Below are 23,834 nucleotides of genomic sequence, written 5' to 3'. Positions count from 1 at the left end.
CTTCTTCAGGAAGCCTTCCTTGAACACTCCCCATGTCTGAATGGATCAGGCTCTCCTCACCTTCTCCAGTTATGGAACTGATCATACTGCACTGTAATTTTCTCTTTGCCTCTCAGTCTCCCCACTAATCGGAAGTTCTTTGAGAGAAAAGTTTGCAATCTTATTTGCCATCATTTTCCCAGTGCCTAGTAGATGTCTGCCACATAGGAGTACTAATGTACTTTTGGATGAAAGAAGAAACTTATTTGTAAGCTTTTTATAGTTTATTTATAGTTTTTATAGTGTATTACTAACATAATTAGAGGTAAAACCCAGTTCATCTCAAAGGAATGAGAAGACAAGCGACGGACTGGGAGAAAATTTTTGCAAAAGGCATATCTGATAAAGAGCCGTTATCCAAAACATACAAAGACTCTTAAACTGAACAATAAGAAAATGAACCACCTAATTAAAAAGTGGACAAAAGATCTGAACAGACACCTCACCAAAGAAGATATATGAATGGCAGATAAGCATATGAAAAGATATTCCACATCATATGTCATTAGGAAAATGGAAATTAAATGAGATTCCGCTATACCTATTAGAATGATGAAATTCTGTTATGGATCAGACGCTGTGAAAGCGATTTTCCTACAGGATTTCATTTAATTTTCGCAAATCCTTGTGAGGATATTGCAAATTGCAATAATCTCATCTTTCAGCTGAGAAAACTAAGGCCCACAGAGGATAAATAAATTGCCTCAGGTTATACTTTGTCTTAGCATGAGTTCCCTGAGAAAGCAGAGCATGAGACAGGGGCTTGCCTGCAGGTAATTTATTTTGGCAAGTGCTCTCAGGGGATGTGAACGGAAGGAAGAAAAACTAATGCAAGGTGGGTTTTCTTGAATTGGTCATCACTCTGGGTGATGGAAGCTTCCCGGTTCTGTCTCCTGAAATCTTCTGAGGAGCTGGAAAGAATGTTCCTCAGAATTGTCTGCCTGAGAGAGAAAAGTGAAAATTTTGTTACGGGCTCAGGGTCCCTGTGATTAAGGTTCCTACATAGGTATATACATTTGTGTGAATGATATAGATTCCCACAGTTGTCCCAAGTGTCCTCTGCCTTAGAGAAGGCTTGGTGAGGACAGTGAGAGATACTCAGTGAAGCCAAGGCAAATTGCCATCACTTTATGGCTGAAGATGGTGAGCTAAGGAGATGCGAGGCCAGGCGCCAAACGTGGGCATGGCTTTCAGGAGATGGAGAAGGGATTTATACCAAGTCTGCCGAATTCCAAAGTCCATGTTATTTCTCTTCTCTAAAGCAGTCAAGGCAGGCCGCAGAAAATTATCACAGTCATTTTCGACTGAAGAATCAAATTCAAGCCAGTGGCTATTCTCAAAGTCCAGCTTCTTATTCGTTGCTGTGCTACAGCCGTCACATTCTGACATCCACAAGTATTTCAGATGTCTTCCTTTGCACTTAGCACGTCCTCACAGTGGCCACTAGGTGGCGATTCCACATCCTTGGCTGCTTTGAGGTGACAAAAGTGTGTGGGCTGTTAGACTGTGGAGGATGCAATTTGGCAGCCATCGAGCTCTTTATTAATAAAGCAAGTAATATTTATGAACCTTTAATAAAGAGTTCTAAAATAACCTTTAGAACATCATGCTAAAATAAATAGCAGATTTTTATTTTCCACTGCTTTCTTTTTATAAAGATGTTCCCTCACTTACGGTTACCAGCTTTTGCAAACAGAATGGACTTCAAAGTTTGCAAGCTGACTTGCACAACTCTAGAGAAGTCTTTCTTAAAGTGTGGAGTAAGGCATGAGAATCGCTTTGGGTGTTAGTTGAAACACGGATTCCTGGGAATTTCCCCAGACTTGCTGTGCCATGGTTGCTAAGTAATCTGCATTTTTACACAAACATCATGGGGATTTTATGCAGTCTATTTTCCGACTCTAGATTATATTCCTCATCTTGCTCTGAAGGGCTAGCTCACCAGGAATCTATCCTTAGTGGTCTCGCTTGTCTAATCGGTTCTAACACCCTTTGAAATGAAAGATAGGTGCTAAAACGTCCCAAGTGGCAGCTTGGAATCTGCTCCTCCTCTTCTCACTGTCTTTTCTAAAAATATTAACCGTAAATCAGGGTTGATTGCCACCTGATTCTTATGCTTAGAAGCTCTTTGAACTGCAGCGAGGCAGTTCACCCTCAGGAGACACCGCTTCTGGCCTCCTACATAGGTGAGTTTTAGCTATCCTGGAGTCCTGGTGGATTTGTGGTTTCTACTCTTCTAAGTTGGAACTACATTTTGCAGAGTTTCCTTCCCGGCATAGTTTTTGTCTAGTGCGGGCCCTTTTAGGCCTTTTGTGTGACACGTGGCGCGTGGAGCGGAGTACAGACGTGCAGCAGCAGCTACATTGTCTCTAAGGTTTAGAAGGTAGTGCGGGGCGCTAGCTGCTGTGGCAGCTCATTCTCCGGCTAATCTGACGGGTGTGGGGCAGCGATGGGCCTACAACTCCTCCACTTCTGCCGAACCTCCTCCACGGCTTCTCCAACTCCTGGGCCAGGTGTGTGTTTATTTCCGTGACAAAGGGCACCTTCGCCTGCAGGTGCAGGTCACCTGTATCACTGAAGATGACGGCTGGGAGGCCGTGAGAGACTGACATGGTTCCATTCATCCTGTGCCTTCTTTGTACATTCCAGCGTGTCCTGCTCTCCCCCACTTCATGTTTATCTTGACTTCTGCCAACCAGCCCTGCCAACTCAGTCCTCAGCACCAGATGTGGAAACGACAGCCCTGCCTATACTGTCTGACCAGGCCTCACGGTTATGTAAGTTCAAATCCCTTTAATAAAGCCTTTATTATTTATATGTCTCCTAGTGGTTCTGCTTTTTTGATCAAACCGTAACTGATACAGGTATGGGAAAAAAAAATACAACCTCACATATTTGGTGCCTATATACCCACTGATTTCTCATGACTAAAATCGTTTCCTGAATTTACCATGGCCATCATATGTTGCACCAGTGTCATAACAAAAAAAAAAAATCCTTTTAATACTTCCTCGTTTAATGACTTGACTAAGCAAATTGGCATTTCTTGAGCACCTATCATGTCCCAGGTACTATGTATGAGGTGGTATGTTTAAAGAGGTGTGAGATCTTGGTCTGGAACTGGCAGTGGAAGAGTGGGGTGAGGGTTTTGGAGGACACACATAATAGACTTCCTTTTTGCTCTGTCAGCTCCATTCTATTTCCCGGTTCCCAGGAGGTCCCAAGAAAAGTCCAGGCCTGCCAAGGTCTGTAGTTTTGTTCACGCTGGAAGCCAGTGGGGCAGGGGCTGACCAAACTGGATGCTAAACCTCTGCACCCTAATTTCTCTCCCCTGTTTGGATTAGGCTGCGCAGGAACCACCTCGCCCTGTATCTGCCTCACTGTGTGCCCCCCCCCCCACCCCCAGCCTTAATCCTGGAGTTTGTAATTATAAATTATTCCTTAAGGTTTTAAGATTCTACTTTCCTTTTTATTTTTGGTTTGTTTTCCTTAATGAAAAACCAAGATAATACAATTTGGGGTAAACTTAAGATATTATACTCATTTACAATTGCTAGAATTTACAATAAAGTAAAAATGATATTTCTGCAGACTAAAAGTTGAAAAACAGTTACCTTGAATTGAAAGTAAATCAGTCACAGGTGTTTTAGCTTTGAGAAGCGCCTTATAAACCCCTGTTAATGGGTTTATAGCATACTTGGGACATGTTATCCTTAATTGCCCTTTCCAGATAAAAAATAAGTTAGTGAGTAAAGATTCACGTAGTTTTTTTTCAGGCCGTGGCAGGAAATGCAGAAGCCTTGCCAACAAGCCTATAGCCCAGAGCCTTGTTATCTAGGTAATCCCCAGGAAGTTTTGTCTTTTTGTTGTTGTCGTTAGAAATAATAGATACTATTTATTGAGTTCTTACTATGCACCAGCAACTGTACTAAACACTTAAAATACATTATTTCATTCTTTACAACAGTCCTTCAAGGTAATGTTATTGCCAATGAAGAACCTGAGACAGAGAAGTTAAGCAACTTGCCTAGGTTCAAAGAGCAAGCAAGCAGCGTGTGCATTCCTCTGTTCTCACACTGCATTCCCCGGATGAGCAGACCAGCAATGTCAGCAGAAACAGTGAACTTGTTAGAAACGCAAATTCTTGGGCGCCAGCCCAGACCTACTGAATCTGAAACCCTGGGAATGGAATCTAGCAAAATCTGAATATCTTTTCAAAATGTTCCAAGTGACTCTTATATTTGTGGACCACAGAATTAGAGAGTTTGAAATATCATAGATGACCAACTGTTAAGTTGCATCTGAAAGGTCCCAAATAACATAGGCCATTGCGGAAGGGAGCGGCATTATGGCCTAGGGTACTACAGGAAGGTTCTTGGAGGAGCTGGATCTAGATATAAGTCCAGAAGGATAGGGAGAATCAGGAAAGGTGGAGGAGAGTGAAAACGTAAGTAAAGAGGAATAGCACCCAAAAAGCATGAGAAGGGGAGTGGACTCAGTTTATGAATAAGTGTTGGGGACTAGACTAAGTGAAGCAGAAAGAAAGAAAGTTGGAAAAGAGTGAGCGATGCTTCATAAGTTTTTTTTTTTTTAACTTTTTTTACTTTTTAAGTTTGATTCTGGAAAGAGTTTGGATTTGCCGCAATCAGCAATATGGAGCTATTGTAAATGTCTGAGCAGAGGAGGGATCCATTTAGCCTAAGAGACCAGGAAAAGAGTTTGCTAAGATGGAGAATTTTCTGTATTTATATTTCAGTGAAGAAAAGCAGAAGTTAATGGGTGCAGAGAGTGTGAGTGTGCGTGTGTGTGTGTGCATGTGTGTGTGTAAAGTGTTAAGATGGGGCAACCCCTTCTACAGGTGCCTCCCTCTAATAATGTTTGTGAGGAATCAGGGAGTGGCAAGGTTGTTGGCTAATTTGCTAATGCAAAATTTTTGCTCATTATCTATGTCTGCTCCCTGTTTTGGGCAATGAAAGACCATTACTGATCCATTTATTTTTAACATTTACTCTCAAATCTTTCAGCTGTCCTTACATAATGTAGGTAAGATTAGAGATGAGGGAAAACTGTGCCGAGATTCAGTTTCCAGGAATTTCTTAATAAGATATGCATACTGACGCTTACCCCACTTATACACTGCAAGAATAATTTCCATTTCTAAGGAGATATTCAGTACAAACATTAATCTCATAGTCTTTCTCCTTCAAAGAACTGTGTGAAATCATCTTTATGTGTTACTCTTGATAGGAAACAACTTGTAATGAAATATTCTCTTATGTTGTGCCGTGGTTTGGAAATGCAAACGGATTAGAGATTCTCAAAGAAAAGCACATAATAAATACTGAATTATGCTTCTGTCTGGAGGTCAGGATGTGGAGTCAGGCAGAACTGGATCTAAGTTTTAGGTCCCTTACTTAATTAGCTATGTGGCCTTGGGCAAATCACGTTTCTCCATTTTCTCCAAACCCCCAGAGATATAGAAATAATCTTGAAGAGTCATACAAAGGATTAGAAACAATGGGTGTAAAGCGGGTAGCACACTGGGCACATTAGAGGCTATATAATAATAGTTGGTATTATCTAATATACATACTAATTCTGTGGTCTCCTTAAATAGAGAGATGCTCACTTCTTTTTTTGTTTTTGTTTTTATTTTAGTGGAAATGCTAGCCCTACATGTTTAACATTCCTGAAATATTAAAGAGAACTTGTAGTGATTTGAGTTGACCACATTTGTAAGATAAATTCCCAGAAGTGGGATTGCTCGGTCTGAGTATATGCATTTATAATTCTGATAAATAATTTCAAAATTATGGTTTCTATGGGGCTTATGCCAATTTATCATCCCACCAGCAAAGTACAGGAGTTAGGCCGACATTTTCTGAACATTGCCAGATGATGTCTTTGTGGACATTTTACAACATGTCTATAAATTCTTTGACATACTTCCCATTGAGAGATGGGGTCTATGTCCTCTCCCTTTGAATCTGAGTGGGCCGTGATTGCTTTGACAAAGAGCTGTGGCAAAGTGATGCTATATGATTTCCGAGGCTGGGTCATAAATGCTAAGCAGTTGCCACCTGTCCTCTTGGGATCCTCATGCAACAGAAAGCAGCCACTGTGAAAAGAGTCCGACCACCCTGGAACCGCCAGGTTGGCTTGTGTAGGCACTTTGATTGACAGCCCAGTTGAACTCTCAGTCACAGAAAGGACTAACTATTGGCCACGTAAGAGGCATCTCGGATATCCAGGGCAGTGGAGTCTTTAGATGACCACGGTCTCAGCTGACATGTGACTGCATCTGCATCAGAGACTCTAACTGCAGAGAAAACTGCTAGCTAAGCCCTTCTTGAATTCCTGTCCTACCAAACTATGAGCAGAATAAGATGTTGCTTTAAGCATTTAAGTGTTGGGTAGTTTGTTATATAGCAACACTAATGTGGACCCTTCATGGGGGGTCCATGAAGTTTCCAGAGGTTTACCAGTGATAGATGTAGCGTCTAGCTCACTGGCTCAACTTCAGTCCTCTTGAGGCCAAGAAAACATGGGAGAAAGTGAATCTAGAATGACAGTATTATAGGGACAATCTGAAGCAGCACTAACCTAAATTTTAAAAAGTTATTCATTAGTTAATTGAAATACTTTGGCTCTTGTCTAGGAGGCAACAGAATGATGCATGGGCCCGTCTTTGGGGTCTGAGAGAGCTTGGTGTGAGAATTTTGGGGAGATGTTTCATACCCTTTGAGCTTCAGTTTATTTATCTGTATTGGTAATATTTGGTTCATGGAGTACTTGATACATTAAATAATACAATGTAGGAAAAATGCATAATAATGATTGCCTCAAATCAGAATATTTATCCGAGATAGGATGCAGAAGAATTTCTTATAACTACTGCCCTTCTAGGCTGTATGCCCCTCAGAACTGGGCACCACTAGGCTTATTACTAGAAGGCATTCCTGGAGGAATAGTTCTATGAAACTAGTATTTACAGCCGCCTCAATAGTTGCCCTGCGTCTGCCTTTCCCCTCCATTTGTCTATTTTCCCCCTTGCAGGCAGATTGGTTCTAAGTTTGATCATGTCACTTCTCTGCTCAGGGACCTCTGATGGCTTCCATTTCATCCAGGGTAAAAGCCAGAGTCTTTACTACAACTTATAAGACCCTTCATATTTACCCCATCTATTACTCTTTTCCTTACTCACTGGGCTCCAGCCGCTTAGACCTCCTTGCTGTTCCTTGAGCCCTCCCAGAGCCACCACTATCTATTGTATGGATGATGTCCTGTAGGAAGTAACCAGTAGAGGGGACAGAGAGAGGTGAAATTCAGCCTGGGCTGCACTTACCATGCTGTGTTCCTGGCATGATTGAAACCAAGGTGTCTTCTTACCCGGCAGCTGCTTTGACCTCTTAAGATGTGCTCCTGCCCCAGGGCCTTTGCACTTGCTGTTTTTTTTTTTTTTGCCTTGGATTCTCTCCCTTCAGAATACCTGACTTGTTCATTAACTTCCTTCAGGCCTTTCCTCTAGCTACCTTATTAGAGAAATCTTCTCCCTTTGGGAGTGGTAACCCCCATCCGCTTGACCAGCTCTGTTTTTTTCCATATCACTAATTGCCATTGGACATACACTGTATTTACTTATCTCTGCTCTCCCCACTTCCAGACTCTGATTCTGGACCAGTAGCCCCCTTGGACCCGAAGTACCAGCCTTACCTGGGAACTTGTGAGAAATGCAAATTACCCAGCCCCATCCAACACCTTCTGAATCAGAAGCCTCAGAGCTGGGGCTCATTACCCTGTGTTTTAATAAGCCCTGAAAGTAATTCTGATATTTGGTCAAGTTTGAGAATCACTGGTCTAGAAAGTAAGAGAGAAGAGTCTTTGTTCATTTGCTGCTGCATCCTCAGAACAGCGTCTAACATAAAGTAGGTGGTCAATAAATATTTGTTGAATGCATGTTGAATGAATTTATTGAGTGTTTTCCAAGAACTGGGCTGACTTTTTAGTGCTTTACAAGTAGTAATTGATTTAATCCTTATTAAGTGATATGCCTTAGGTACTATAATTGTCCCATTTTGCAGCTGAGGAACCAGAGACACAGAGAAACTAGGTAACTACCTTAAGGTCAAACAGCTAGGAAGCGGCAGAGCCAAGAACCCAGAGCTCCTGCGTTTAACCACAGGTACATGTGCCAACTCTCCACAGTCCCAGTGGCCCCAATGGAAGTGTCAGCCTGCTCCAGACTGCCAGGTATGGGGAAGCTTTTGATAAGAAAAGAACAGAAGGAAGATCTCAGTGTATTCCTGCCTGAGTGGGGTTGGGCCTTAAGGAGCACTGTGTCAGGAAGCAGGAGATACAGGTTCAGTCCTTGTCTCCTACTTCCTGAGGATGCAAAATTGGCAAGCCATTCAAACTCTGAGCCTCAAATTTTCTATCTGTTAAATGGGTCTGAAGCCAGAGGTCTAGAGATTTGGAACAGAATGGGGCTGTAGCCAGTTTATACTGTTCTGCAGCAGGAGAGCTGGCACCCCATGTCGCAACCCTTCGGTCCATCTCTGGCTTCGGAAGCAGCTGCGGTGGAGAGTTCTGGGAGAGCCCAGAACCCTCTCACACTTAATACGGCCCCTCAAGTATGTGTCCCTGTGTCTTCCCTATTTCTAACTTGGACTTTCTCTCATGCTAAGGGAGTCCATTGGGCCTTCTAGTAAGCTTGGTCTGAAGTTGACACCTTTGGGAGAAACCCTCCACTAATGGGAAACAATCACTAGGAGATTAATGTGCCGATCTCACATCTTTAAGGGGTACAGTTCCTGGAAGCGTTCAGCACGTTTTGGGGGGAGGCGGCAGTACAATCAAGCCTCTCCCCGGCTCCCCACCCCCCACACAGGTCCCCCTTGCTCCCAGCAGCAGTGATGTCAACAGCACGACCTCATATCCAGATTTTTCCTGTCCCTGTCTCTCTCACTCTGTTTCCTCAACTCCTGCTTCATGGGCTCACCTTTCAAATAAATTACCTGCCTCTAAGGCGCTGTGTCTAAGGCTCTGCTTTAATTAAGAGAACTGCCTTTCTCCAGATTAGGAAAAAGGAAACTGCTCAGGGAGAATGCAGAACAGGGGGGTACCTCTAGGACAGCAGGGTGGCTGGATCAGTGTGTCCTTGGGCTGTAAATGTGCCTAGCAGCCTGAATTCTGGTCCAAGCTGTGATCGAATAGATGAGGAAACAGAGCTTTCCCTCTTTCCTCTGGCAGCCAGCTCATTCATTTCATCTTTTGAAATGAGTTTTGCAGAGGAACTGACATCTCTAGTTATTGTGTTCGGAAGCTGGGGCCAGAGGCTAAAATTTGCTGAAAATTCAGCTTTTCTTCTTTGAATTTATGAAAGACCTGCCAAGAAAACCCTGCCTGTGGCCTGCCCCATGCAGATCAGAGAGATAAGTTCGGATGCTGACAGTCACATGGTCAACCCATTTCTTCATCTCTGCTCACTGGGAGGGAGTTCTTTTTCTTTCTCTCGGCAGCATCCAGCTCATCTGACACCACTCCCAAACATAATAAGAAAACAACCTTCAAAGAGCAAAGCAAGGTATGCTTTCCTTCTTAAAAGAGACTCTTGAGGTTATTTCTGAGTGGTTGGTGATGGTTATGGGTGATGTGTTTCTTTTTCCTTTAGGCTTACCTGTATTTTTTTTAGATTTTCTATTCTACCCTGGAACATGTATATATATATATTGGCAATATAAAAGGGTAAAAAAAATCAATTACACAGATAATTTGTGAAATAAATGAATCATTGGAACAGCTGCATATAGAGGAATTTTATGTATGTTCAAAATTCTTATTTCATTCCTCAGCGCTTACGTTAAATTCCTGCACACTTGGTCCAGATCTCTCTACCAACCCCTGTTCCCATCAATGACCCCACAGCTGCTTTATAGAAACAAGCCTTAATCTTAGGAGCTGAACTTTTTGCTGAAGAGCAAAGAAACAGTCAAAAGAGAATATTTTCGCCAATCGAGAACATCATTTTTGAGGACACAGTCATCATTGCATTTGAATTTTAGAATAATATTAATAGAAGACACCTAGGTAGCACTTATGTGTCAGACATGGTTACAATGCTTTTCCTATGTTAACTTATTCAAGCTTCTCAGAGACCTTATGAGATGGTGAGTATTACTATCTTCATTTTAGAAATCAAGAAACTGAGGTACAGACAGATTAAGTCACTGACTCAAAGTCATACAGAATTTAAACCCAGAACTGTCTGGTCCCATAGCCCCTTCTCTCAATGACTACACTAAATATCCTTTCTGTACTTTTTTCTCTCAATGGGATGACCTCTTCCAAGAATCCTTCATAGGTAGGTAGGAAATTGAACTTCAGACTTTATTGGGGTTCTCATCTCTACAGGGTCAAATAAGAATCCTCAACTTGGAGCAAGGAGCGGGTTGTGAGTTCAGTGTACTCCCATCTGTGGCTTCCTGGTTCCATATAGTAGCCATCTTCAGGGCTGGTCCTCCCAGCTGGTTTTCAGCAAATCAGAGAAGCACTTCTCTGGGCTGTGTTGTGCTAAAGATTTGCCCTAATCGGGATCCCTACACGGGTTCTCACCTACTAGGGCTCAGTGGGCACATAGGAGCCAGGCTCTATCCTCTATGGAGACCTCCAAACCCCACTTAAGGGTATAGTCTTGAGACATGTCTGCCTTTCTTCTCAGCCCAAGTAATAGCTTCTGTCACCTCTTTCTGTGAACACCCAGCTGAATCCTCTGTCATGTTGAAACAAAGGATTTTTACTTCGTTCCCAAGATTGACTGGGAGAGCAGGCAAAGGTAGCCCAGTGCTGATCCCTCCTACCGGAGTTGGAGGTGGGAACAGACAGACTAAAAGCTCATATATATTTGTAAATCATTTATCCTATTGCAGATTCCTGCGAACCAATACGTGAAGTAAGTGAATCAATACTGGATGGAGGTGAAAATGGGAGGACTTCCGGACTACAAAGTGGATAGGCAAGAATCACTGAAGGATGGTTGCTAAAAACACCTGAACCTGCCTCCGAGTTTATGGGATCAGAATTCTCTAGAGGATTTCATGACTACTAAAATTTGAGATCCTTCGGTCTGCATGGTCTGGAAAATTTCCACTTCATCCATGAACTGGCATCCTACTGTAGACCAAAGAAGTTATGTAATATACAAGGTCTTTCAGGACAGCCAGAGCAAACCTCATGGATACGCCCCAGCTGCAAGGGGTGGCCATGACATGCGAGCGTGTGCACATGGCGGAGTGAGGTTGTTTCTGGGGTTTATTCATAGCAGTGCGTTCAGAGGGGAAGCAGGAAACTTGTTGATTGAGGTTAGGACAAAAGACTGTATTCGGGAAAATTATCTAAAGCTTGGGAATGAAGTAAAAAAAGGTGATTGTCTGACATTTTAATTCCTTGCTAGAGTATTTTCTAATAGGTCTGCCTCAGGGTCATCTGTATTTCTGGGAATATAAACTTGTGTGGCTTGCTATTTGCAATTTGATTAGATTTCATTTGTTTTACAGATCTGAAAAGTTAGAGATCAAGTTTTATCAAATTGAGAAGGGAAAATTTTTTTTTCTTGTCCAGTAGAAAAGATAACCTCAAAGATTAAGGTTTTATTGCTTGTAGGACATTAATCAACGCCGTATCTGACCTGCACTCTGATTTCAGCATTCTTTTTCCCCACTGACCTTATAAGCCAAATCTCTCATATCCTCATGGAATTGGCTTTGTTTTTCTGCTAGTTCCTGCATTAATAAATTGGATAAGACTTGGAATGTGCTTATTATCTATTCAAATGGGGATTATGATTTCCTTCAAATTATGCTTTCACAAAACATACCGAGCGTTTTTAAGTCTGAGCAATAAGCTGAGGCAGTAAACAGGAAACCAGTCAAAGGGACAAGAGTTAAACTCATTAGGAGCAGACCGAGAGACAGAACTCTAGAAAAGTTGAGGTGACCAGTCCAGGATGAAGGTTGTAAACATGACAAGGCTGTTGAGTGTTCTTTTTGTGTGTGGCCCACGAGGGTGGACCAGGATTGTTTTAAGACACCCTTCTGGACCAGTCACATAACTCTTGCCCTGCTAGGAAGCTGAAAGCTAAGTTCTACACTCAATTACTCTTCCCTTCTTGGCCAGAAGTTTTTGGTTTATTTTCTTCCTTTCTTGTCTTTATGTTATGTGGCCTCTTTCTTTTTGTTCTGTGTTTATTGTTTAAGGTATCTTTTTATTATAAGCTGTTTAAATACCTGCTATAACTAAGCAGACAAAAATCAATTAATATAAAGGTAGACACCTCAGCATTACACTCTGACCTAAATTGATGTGGTTGTTCACAATTATAAGCTCTTAGTTTTTATTTTATTTTATTGTAGTGTCCAATAGTTAGAAACTAGAACTATAAGTCTAGATATATGTCTTTGCTATTATGTTAGAAGATAGCAAGTTTCAGATTGAATTCATCCACTTAGATATTTATATTTCAGCAGACGCGAACAGGCAGAATGTGGTTAGGATTAGAATTAGTTTACAGACCACTTGTTTGGCAAGATGGAGAAAGTGTTAGTCTTTTGTCTTGTAGGAGCGCCTGATAGCATCTTGCATGAAAAAAAGACTGAGGCCAATGTGACAATGTTCTAGGGACAGGCTTTGGCCCACCATTTAGGTGAGCAAAGGGACCAAGAATTCTTCCAAATCAGGGATTGGACACAGAAACTTTGAGAGTCAAGCCTCAAAAAAGATTTCCAAAGTACACTAGGCTTGTTAAATTCTTAGATCCTGCTTGCATAATGAGGGGCATGTCTCTAATATTTCTGGGAAATCCACATATCAAGAATGTCACAGATTTTACTGAAGAAAATCTATCTCCAGTGGTCATTACACTAATTAACAAGCACCTGGTGTTCATTGGAGGTACCTGAAGCACTGGCATAGCCATCTCTGGTGCGTGGCCTTTCTATTAAATATTGCTTGAACATCCAGACTAGGGCAATCTGCTTCTCCAAGGACATAGATGAAAACTAAAAACCACATGCCATACTGTGCGGAAGGGTTTTAAAGAATTTACCAATCTCATCACATTTAAGATATGGAAAAATTCACTGTACTCTCGTCGGCTGGTGTAGTAATTATCTTTACAATTTGAATCAGCCTTGATTAAAGTTAAGTTTAAATAAATTTCATAGCAGTAAATTTGAAAAGATAGTAAGTCATCAATGCAAGTACTTTTGAGAAGGCAAAGCACTGCTTTACATAGATTAGGAAGGTTAGAAAATATTCATGTAGTGGTTGTAAAAGAAATGAGGTTAAACTTACTTTCAACCTGTGTCTTGTCATCATAAAGTTGATTTTCAGGCTAACTCAGTTTTCTAGGAAGGCGAAGTTTTCTATAATAGTCAAAAGTTTACTTACTAAGAGTCTTGGAAAGACCATTGACTAGTAACTCTGAGACCATTAGTTTGTGTTATAAAGAACTACATTTGTTAGAATACTTATTGTAGAGAACAATGTTTAGCATTCAAAGTTATAAATTATGTTTGTCACTGGAGGTTGAATTTATGTCAGCCTTGGAATCATTGATCCGACTATGACCTCTTGATCATTTTGTAATTAATTAGTCACTGTATAAAAACTGAACTTTTTTTTTTTTTTGGAGAGAGGAATGTTATTCCTCCTCACACAAGTTCTAGCTAAGTAAACATTAAATATGTGACTTTAGCAGGTAAAGCAAATCCTCGTTGTCTCACAAGAGGGTTTGTGTAAAATAGGATTTGATCCCTTTTCCCTGAAGCCTGATGAAGTCATGTGACAGAATTACTGAACATTCTGGGTACCATTTGGAAAATGATGATATATGAAAGGCCAAAAAACTCAGGCTTTGATTGTACAAAAGTTAGCTATTTGTTTATGTTTGATATCTCAATCCTTTCTGGTCTGCTCTTTGTCATGGATACAGAAATTTTCTCTCCCATGGAACATGGCTTTTGGGATTAGTCTTAGATTCCAACAGACCAGTGAAGTTCTGCTCCCTCTGTGAATACTCAGCCAACATTTATTGGTGATAACTAGAGCTCTTCATCTCTTCAGGGATCCAGTTTGCGGGGTGGCGAGGATGGAGGGGGATAGTTTAAAATCTTCTATGCCTTTCTGAACCAAAATGAGGAAGTCCTTTATGTCTCAGTGTTTATAGGGCATGGGTGTGGGGAACAAGGCTGTGTGTAGTCTAAGTGTCTCTTCCAGCTTCCAAATAAAGAAAAATTTGAGAGAAATGAAGCTGATATTACCAATGGAAGTTAGTTTGTCTACTAATAAGCACATGTTCTTCCGATGGGGTCTCATATTGGCTCATGGAGTATCTTATCTCTCAAGGATCCCACAAGGATATTGTGAATCACAGATTGCATTTTTTGCATCATTTCCCCTCTTGCTATTTCTTACCCAAAAAGTTCTTGTGAGGGGTGGCTTACATCTGAGATTCTGCTACAACGTGGTTTTAATACAGATCTGATGGAATGTGCTGTTACAAATTTATGACTAATATTGCCTAATTCACTCTGTTAGGTATAAGTAAATGTCTTTAAGTATTTAAAGCACTATAACTGTAACTACGTTTTAGGAATTCTTCAGTTTAGCACCAAGTCTTCTTTTGCCAGCCTTAAAACTCTTCCTCCCTGACTCCTCAATAATCCCTTCCTTTTCTGAAATCACTGTGAACTACATCTCTGTGTAAACTTCCAGGCTTTTTCAGGGTCTGAATAGTATTAAGTCTTTGGTTAAATGCCATTATCTCTGCCCCTTTTCCTCTCTGCTTTCCTTGGATCATCCCTTCGCCCTCTGATGTCTGTCCTCTTATCAACAAAGATGAAAATAGAAGGCAGTTTTGAAGGCAGTTTATTGAAGGCAGTTTTCAAATAAAAGAACAAAGAATATTAAAAAAGTAGAGTGGGTAAATGTCAGTTACAGAAGAAGTTGGCTATCAATTGCTTACGTGTCCCTTGGGCAAACTGCATCACCTTTTTGAACCTCAAGTTTTCTCCACAAAATAATGAGGTTTGGCTAGATGTCCTATGAGACTTTTTCTAGAGCTAAATTCTCTGAAAGTACAGCTGGATGTTGTATTTGATTCTAGGTTTCCTGGTAGCAAATGAAAATAGGAAAAGATGTTGAATTATATAGTGTTCACTGTCTGACAAAAGAAGTGCAAGCTTGCACCTACAGAGATGGAATAACACTCAAGTAAGAAGGCATGCTATTGGACCCTGGAAAAGTTTTAAATTGTGCCTATGCAAAACTCATAGTGATGATTCTGAATTAAAGGTGACCAGAATTCAAATTGAGCTAGCTTAAACAAATACGGTAATGTACTAACTTGTGCGAGCGCGCGCACACACACAAATGTGGAAAGGTAGGTACTTGAATTGCCCTCAGGATTTTATCTCTGCTTTCCTCTGTGTTTTGAGATCAGGCAGGCTGCCCCATGAAGGTGAAACCAAGGCAACAGGCAAATTCAGCCTTATAATCTCTAAAGCTTCATAACCAGAGATGTTAGGGGAAAAAAATCTAAGGAAGGATTTTGATTGGCCAGCCCAGGGTCACATGCTGACTCCTTGACTAATATGGTGTGGGGACTAGAGCTGCCTTCCACTGGAGCTGAGGGTGAAATGAAATTTTCCCATAAGGAGGATGCAAGTAAGAAATGACTGTTTCACCTTGTAATGGTTGCTTCCCTTACCCCTTCTACTCTAGGTTCAGGTCTACCATATAAATTTGCTCTTCCCAAAAGTCCAATATACCCTCAAAGCCCCTAGGTCTTTTTAAAAATGTGCTTTGCTTTTGACTGAAGTTTACCTGCCCAGTCTTCTTAGCGTCTATTATTAAGTGCTTTTCATGGCAGTAGCTAGGACCTTGATAAATTAACATGTGTTGCAAACAAATTGGCTGTAAGTAACAAAGTCCTTTTGTTAAAGACCACCAAGGGCACACTTGCCATCCAACAAAGGTAAGTTAATTTACTGAGCAAGGGAACCACATACCAGAGGAACAAACAAAGGAAGATACAAACTTGCTATATATTAGGGGAAAGGGTGGGGTTTTGGTAAAATTTAAACAAAGAAGTGTTGAGCTTGCTTAAAGCAAAGCAGGACAGTATGTAAAGAAGTAGACATCAGGCTTGGACTGAGATGAGAACTCAGGGTCCGGTTTTCTTAGAAACTTCAAAGTTAAGATAAGTATGAAATGTTGTATACAAAATCCTTATCTGAAGCTCTGCACCTCAGTTGAAAATCAAGGCTGTTTTTCTGTGTTTAAATGACTTAGATCCTCCAGGCAAGAATGAGGTGTTTCATTCTCACTAAATATGATTTCAAACAGCAAAGTTTCTGACAGTCTGTGGTTTTAGAGAACAAGTTTTGTCATGTCCCTTTTGTTAATTAACAAAAGCATTTTTTTTTTGTTTTTTTTTTTTTTGCAATTTCACTGAAGAGTCTTCTCTTCCACTTATCATATATATATTTGTTTAGGGTCTCGCTTGAAATAACCACACGTCTTTTGTAGTCTAACATTAAGGAGTGAGTTAAGGTGGAAAAGTCATGTCACAAGGAAAAGTGAAATAAGGTCTTTTGGAGTTTAGGTTTATTATTGAGGCAATTACTTGCTATTTATTTGCTTTGCAAATATTTGTTGAACTCCTATTATATGCCAATCATTGTGAAGGAGATAGAATTTCTATCCTTGAGCATTTCACAATTTAGTGAAGGAAACATCATGGAAGGAATGTGAGTGGTAAGGATGTGAGCAACATCTGTCTCACTTATTTAAGAGGAAGTCTCTCGGTTTAGCTCTTTCACCCTTCCCACTGGTCACCCTGGTGGTACTTGCAGAAACTTCAGATGCTATATGTTGAATATTAGTCTGGGTCCCTAAATGACTGTGTGGAGAAAAGCCTCTTGCTGACCTGGAATACCCAAGTTGAACTGAATTAGGTGAGAGGAAAATGATCTTCATTGTACTTTAAGCCATATTATTGTTAGGTCTCTTGTTATAGCAGCTTAACTCTTACCCTAACTCACACATACACACATGTAAATACTTATATATTTCCTTTGACTCCATTCTGATCCCTGGTTGGTGTGAGCTAGTATAGAGAGCCCAAGGGAGATATAGACACTTGAGCTTTATCCTGCCAGGTGAAAGTTACCAATGCAGGGAGTGTTTGTCATTGTTCAGTTCATTAACTTATCCATTTATCCATCTATTATACATGCTGTTTTGAGACCTAATATGTGCAAAACTCTTTGCTAGGGGATATCCAGGGGATATGAGCCACACAAAGATGAATGATATCCAGTCTCTGCTCTCAAGAAGTTTATAGTCTGGAGACTTTAGGTGGAGACTAAATCATTAAAATAGGAATAATCAGGGTCAATTTTTATTCTAGAAAATTTTAATTACATTTGAAAAAGGCTAATTAAATTAATTATTATTACCATTGTTTTTTGAGAATGTTCTCCCTGATAAGAGCTTGTATTTGTTTTCAAGGCCAGGGTTTACAGCATGAAGGAACAAGGACCATTTCTATTTAATGGCAATAAAGCATCTGTGAGCACAAGCAATGTGTCACTCACCATAAACACTGTCCTTGCTCCTCCTCTTGCTGCCCCTCCCCCCTTGCTTTCTCTTAGGAGAGTATTAAACACCAGAAAAGCTGATGTGTCATTGTGCATTTGAGCCTTCCTGTACTCTAGGCTCAAACAGCTTCTTAAGGGATGAAGACAAGAAAGATAAATTGAAAGGAGCAGCCCTAAAGGCTTTGCCAGGTATGAGGAAATTCCTTTACTCAGGGATAGTTTTCTAGGTGTAAACTCTAGTCTGTTTCCTTTTTTGTTGTTGTTTGTTTTATTTATTTATTTTTTCATATACACTGCTTCTCTTTTATTTCTAGGCAGAGAGAGACAGAGACATATAGACAGATACAGGCGGAAGAGATAGAGACTGAAGGAGAGACCTTCAATAGCAAAGAGATGGAGAGAAGTTGAGACTGGGAGAAAGACACAGAGGGGAAAAAATCCCAAAGAATATGTTAGATATACAGAGAAAGAGAAACCTCTAAATGAAAAATATGGCAAAATGGATCTGCAAGTCTCTGAACTTTTATTGAGCAGGAAGATGTGAACTATTTTGAGATTGCACTCAGAGTATATCATCTGTGCGGAAAGGGGAAACTGACTTATGGGGACTCACACATGTGGCATGAATTATTGCATTGATGCATATCTTTGGGATACTTGAAAAAAAGAGATTGGTGTTAGAATGTAAGGCCAAAAGAAGAAGAAAACATTAAAGATTTAATGAATAAATGGACTTAGTAGGGAGATAAAAGTCAGGTAAACTGACTGTCTCTTTCTCTCAGAGCATTCCCAGGGCCAGTAGGGGAAATTTTGAGTTAAGAATAGGAGTTTTTGTTCATCTAGTTTGCCAAGGTTCATATAATTTGACTATCATTTTCCTTTCCATTTGGCTAGCTTACACATTTTAATAAATAAGTTAAATGATTATTTAAAATTTTAAGTAATAATTTCTAACTTACAGAATTAAAGAATTCAGAGAATACATGTATACTCAACACTTGGATTCATCATTAATATAGTTGCTTTTTTACATATCTATGTCTTTATTCATCTCTTAATCCATCTTATTATTTTTCTGCATTTTAAAGTAAATCATAGACATCAGTATACTTCTCCCTAAATACTTCAGCATGCATATAATTCACTAGAGCTCAAGACAATGATTTTTTTTATAAATAACTGCAGAAAAGCTAAGGCGAAATTGTTCAGATTTAGATTTTGTATGTAATTTTCAGGTAATTGGGGTAAATATTTCTATATTTAAATTCACTAAACAAACATAGAGATGGCGATGACTATTAAGGGTGACTTCTATGGGGTGAAAGAATCAAATATTGATTTGAGAATTATTCCACAGGATCTACAGGAGAAAAATCTATCATTTTTCTATCTCTTTTGAGACAGAAAAGAGATCTTCAGAGACTAAGAAATAACCCAGGGAATACCAAATACAGAAGGGTCCTTTTTTATTTTGACCCCTGAGTGTATAGCCCATAGGCTTTTGGAAGTAGTCTGTCATCATATAATTTCATCTGATAGTTTCTGACTCTTAGGAATGGTCTTTGAAAGGTCTAAAGATGTGTTTATTCTGCTACTGACCATGAGTAATGGAGCTCTATCAATATTTTTGCGAGAACTGTAAATATGACGTGTTACAGAGTCACTGGTAAGTAAAATAATTCCAACCTAATCTTGGGTCTTATGTTTGAGCAACTCACTATCTAAGTGAATTTTCATGGCTGTTAGTTTTAAAAGATTCATCTTTCTGGCCACATTTCTCCCCTGCCCCCTTGGGCATGGGTTGCAGTCATAGACTGGCTTCATTTTAGATTTTTCAGAGATCTTAACCCAAGTCTCTTTCAATACGGTGCCCATAGTCTAGTGTTACCCATTCTACAAATTTTCTAAATGTTTAGACTTATGCTGGTCAATCTGATTATATTTTTATTATAAATGAATTAAAAATATAATTGTAATTAAAATATAAAAGTATAACCCGGTTGGCTTTGAGTCCTTGATTTACCAAAAATAATGGGGACACCAATCTTCCCAAGTTTACCTTTAAATATTTGTATAAAATATTCTACCCAGAGAACAGGAAGTCATTTTTTTATTCTGAGCAAACAAATTTATGCAACAAATATTTGTTGAGCACATGCTATGTGCCAGGCTCTGAGGATACATCATGGAAATAAAAAGATTTTTTGTAAGCTTATATTCTATGTGAAAGCAAGAGTGTGACAACAGATAATAAAAATGATGATGAATATTAAACAGGAGACATTAAGAACTATGAGAAAAGAGGAAAAGCAGAGCAGGGAAAGGGGGTCGGGTGGCCTGGGAGAACAGGGTGGGTAGCAATTTTAAGTAGAATGGCAAAGTTGATATTTGGGCAAAGACTTGAGGGAGGTGAGAGAATTAGCCATGTAAATATATATGGATATACGAGGAAGAGTGTTAGAGGCGGAAGAAACAGCCTGTGCAAAGACCCTACACAGGGAGTGTAACTGGCTTATTTGAGGAATATCCAGTAGGCCAAATTGATCTGGTTAAAATGAATGAGGGTGAGAGATGAGTTGGAGAGAAAACTGGGGGTCCAGATCACATACGACCTTATAGCCTATTTTATCTTTTCACTCTAGGTGAAATAGAGAGCCATTGAAAACTTTTGAGCAGAGGAGACTTAGGTTTTAAAAGGATGTCCCTGAATATATATTGAGAATAGACTTAAAGGAGAAAAGAAGGAGACTCACTGCAGTTGCTGTAGTAATCAAGCAAGGGAGGTGATGGGGGCTCAACACAGGTTGTTTGCAGTAAGAGTGGCGCGAGAGGATCAGTTTCTGGATATACATGTGGCTTTGGAGGAGAGCCAGCAGGATTTCCTGAAAGGTTAAATGTAGGGTATGTGTGTATATGAGGGAGTTGATAATAGCTCCATGGTTTTCGGTTTGTGCTACAAGAAGGTTGCAGTTGACATGGATTGAGAGAAATGAAGGGAGAGAGGGAAGAAAAAAGGAAGGGAGGGGAAAAAAGCAAAGTGCAAAGAAGGGATCTCTTCTAGGTGTTGACCATATATAAATGATGAAGACACAGTCTTAACAAAGCGCGGTTATTAATTGAAATATGTGTACAAGTTTCAGAGGAAGAACAGAACAGGAAGTGATTTGCCATCGGGCTTGGGTTACGGGGGGGACATCTTTGCTGGGTTTTAAAAGACGACTAAGAGCCTTCCAGGCGTATATATAGTGTACATGCGTGTGTATATGTGCACAGGCTAAGGGCAGGAGTAAGCGACATATCGTGAATCTGCAAAGTCTGAATGAACTTGATAAAACACGCTGTCTTCTAATTATGTACATTTAGAAAGTTAGTTTAGTCAATGTTATCTTACAATCTGTAAAGAATGTTCTTTGTTATTTTGAGGGCCAGATATGTTTGTGTTGACACATCTAGTGAGTATTTTTTTTTAATTTGTCTTTAAACATTTATTATGCACTATTTAAGATATTAAAAAATGATACAAAAGATAGTTCAATGGCACTTTGTTTTTTCAAGCTGAAGACCTAGAGACAAAAGTGAAAGATTCAGCTCAAAGAACATAGGCAGCTAGTTTTAAAGAGTCATCTCATCCAAGTGACCACACTGCCGCTAGCTTGGTGTTACACTTGGTACCCCTTCGATTTAGAGAATCTTCTCTCATTACTCTATTACAATCCAAAATATAGCTTTCATCATAGCATGGTTATTTCCTAGATATAAGGAAGCAAAAATGTAGTCACAGCTCTTTGATTCAAGCAAAACATTTTTTCTTGGAATAAAAAATGCTGGGGCTTGGTTCTGTCAATGAGAAGGGACTAAATTTTTGAGACTTTGTTCCATAGATTATTCCTTGACAAAGGTAATGGTAACCTCTCAAGTTTTATAGCTTTTTACAAAGTCCTTCTTCCCCTATTAGTTCATGTCATCCTCACAATAGCCCTGCCAAGTGGCGATGGCAAGGTATAATTGCCAATATTTGAAGCTGACAAAAGCTGAAGTTTAGAGAGTTCAAGCGACTTCAAAGAAGGCACATAACAAGAATGTGGCACAGGTGACACTTGAACCAAATAATTCAAAGTCAAACTCTGGCAATTTTTACTGTTCCACACTACACTACACTTTCTTTCCAATTTCTGGAGCAAACTTCTTAAAAGACATAAAAGAAATAAAGGACCACGTATGTGACACAAGACTAGCTAATCGCAGAAGGTGATCTTATCCTGATTCATAATCATGACCTGCTTTCTATGTTTCCTGGTGACAGGAAGTAAGGAGTCGCAGAGTGCCCTGACCTACCCAGGGCCTTTGGAGTGGACTGATCTGATTAGTGGACCACAGGCATCCTTTTTGAATAAAATGCCTTGGAAGGATAGGGTAGTCATCCCCATTTTTCTGCTGGAACCCAGCTCATTAAGTGCTGGGGTGATTGAGTTTATAAGCCACACATAATTTGAAAGAGTTTGAGTAGATATTCTTTTTTCATTGGATTAAATCATTCAGCAGTTTGTTTAATCACTTATACAATGATAACAAAAGGAAAGATTTATTAGTTGGCTTCAATGTCTCCAGCACTGCATGATTTCCCAGACCAAGTGTTCAACACAGCCCAGTGAGGGAGATAAACAATTAAGCAGGCAAATGCAATATGGCAATTGACATAATTGATGTATGAACCAGGAATTATGGGAAACTAGATGAGTCAGGATATGAGGAGGGCCTGGGATAGTTAAAAACTGCCCCAAAGCTGAGATTTTGTTTCAAAATTAAACACCTTGCAAATTAATTGTGTGCTAGCCTTGTAATTACCACAGCTGATGGGAGTATCATGGTTGTCAGCACCCATTTATTTACTCCTTTGCAGGGCGCTTTGCTCAACTCTGGCATTGTCATCCTTATCCTTTCCTCCAAGACTCTGCATCTTGTTATATTTTTCTTTCAGAGCCTAATGACACATTAATTGTCATTGAAATGTTTGACACAGCTTTCCTCAAATATTTTACAACAAAGTCGTATATATATCCAAGCCATCGTAAGACTTGTGAATGGGCACAGAAAGCAAATGTCAATGTTTATGCAATTGGTTAAAGCTAACCTTTAGTTTCTTTTAACTGTCAGACATGCTTTATGGATTCTAATATGTTGTATATAGAAGAATCTGTTCATGTCCCCCGATTGTTTGTCTTCTGGAGCTTCCTGTTGCCCAGATGTGGTATACTGAAAGACTGTCTTGTAGGAAAGCCAAATCTATGTTGCTTAAAATAAGCCTGTTTAAGTGATGAGAGAGAGAGAGAGAGAGAGAGTGAGAGAGAGAGAGAGAGAGAGAGAGAGAGAGAGAGAGAGAGAGAGAGAGAGAGAAGGAGGGAGAGAGAATAGCTCTGGATTTCAGAGTAAAGTATAATTAGAAAGAAAATTGAAAAGACATCTTAAATGAATTTTGCACATTTGCGTTGAGTCTTTCATCCAAATATATTGAAGCTTTTGCTTACCTCTCAGTCATGTAAATATAAAGAAAACATTTTTTAATTGATTGTCTCTTGCCTTTCCCCACTTAGTTAATAAAAGACACTTGATTTTCTCCATGTAGAGCTAGGAATGCTGTTGAAGGTAAGTGCAGCAGACATCTATTGCATGCTAAGTGCATGGAAGAATGGTTTTCAAAGTGTGGTCTCTTGGACCAACCCAGCATGCAAATTCTCAGGTTCCACCCCAAACCTACTGAATCAGAAACTCTAGAGGTGGGGTCCAGGAGGCTGGGTTTTAATGATTCCTCTAAGTTATTCTGATGCAATGCTCAAGTTTAAGAGCCACTGTCATTGAACATTAGAGATATTATCTTTACGTTTATGGTTGAAGTGTCCACACATAGAACAGAAACCTTGAATGAGAGACTGTTGTAGAAAGCACTGCTAGTTTAGGTAAATGAAATTAAGGTGCCTTATGATTGAAGACTGAGAAACTTTGCCTTGGTCCCCTCTTCTATCCCACCTTCTCAGTTCAGGTATTTCAGGAAACCAAAGGTCGCCATAAAACTTACCATGCTTTGGGAGCTTATACAGCACTGGTGTGTGAGCACCAATGAAGGCTTAGCCAAGTTCCCAG

The 23,834-nt window shown here is 39.9% G+C and overlaps 1 protein-coding gene across 8 annotated transcripts in view; it reads left to right on the top strand.

The window, feature by feature from the left end:
• The first annotated feature begins 2,375 nt into the window (after positions 1-2,375).
• LOC107508459 (collagen alpha-4(VI) chain) overlaps positions 2,376-23,834 on the top strand; it is a 114,136-nt gene continuing 92,677 nt past the window's right edge. Inside the window, exons 1-2 of one of the 8 annotated variants that reach the window (XM_016140253.2) lie at positions 2,376-2,552; positions 2,689-2,816. In XM_016140253.2, the coding sequence (XP_015995739.2) occupies positions 2,815-2,816 (2 nt within the window). In that variant the 5' untranslated portion in view covers positions 2,376-2,552; positions 2,689-2,814. Of the gene's footprint in view, positions 2,553-2,688; positions 2,817-9,116; positions 9,623-17,778; positions 17,886-23,834 lie in introns of those variants that run through there. The other 7 variants (XM_036219485.1, XM_016140251.2, XM_016140258.2 and 4 more) reach the window with 7 other exon arrangements.

The sequence above is a fragment of the Rousettus aegyptiacus genome, unplaced genomic scaffold (genome assembly GCF_014176215.1).
Source record: "Rousettus aegyptiacus isolate mRouAeg1 unplaced genomic scaffold, mRouAeg1.p scaffold_m13_p_4, whole genome shotgun sequence".
Classification (NCBI taxonomy): domain Eukaryota; kingdom Metazoa; phylum Chordata; class Mammalia; order Chiroptera; family Pteropodidae; genus Rousettus; species Rousettus aegyptiacus.
Note: the sequence above shows the minus strand (reverse complement) of the source record. Positions and strands in the feature narration are given on the sequence as shown.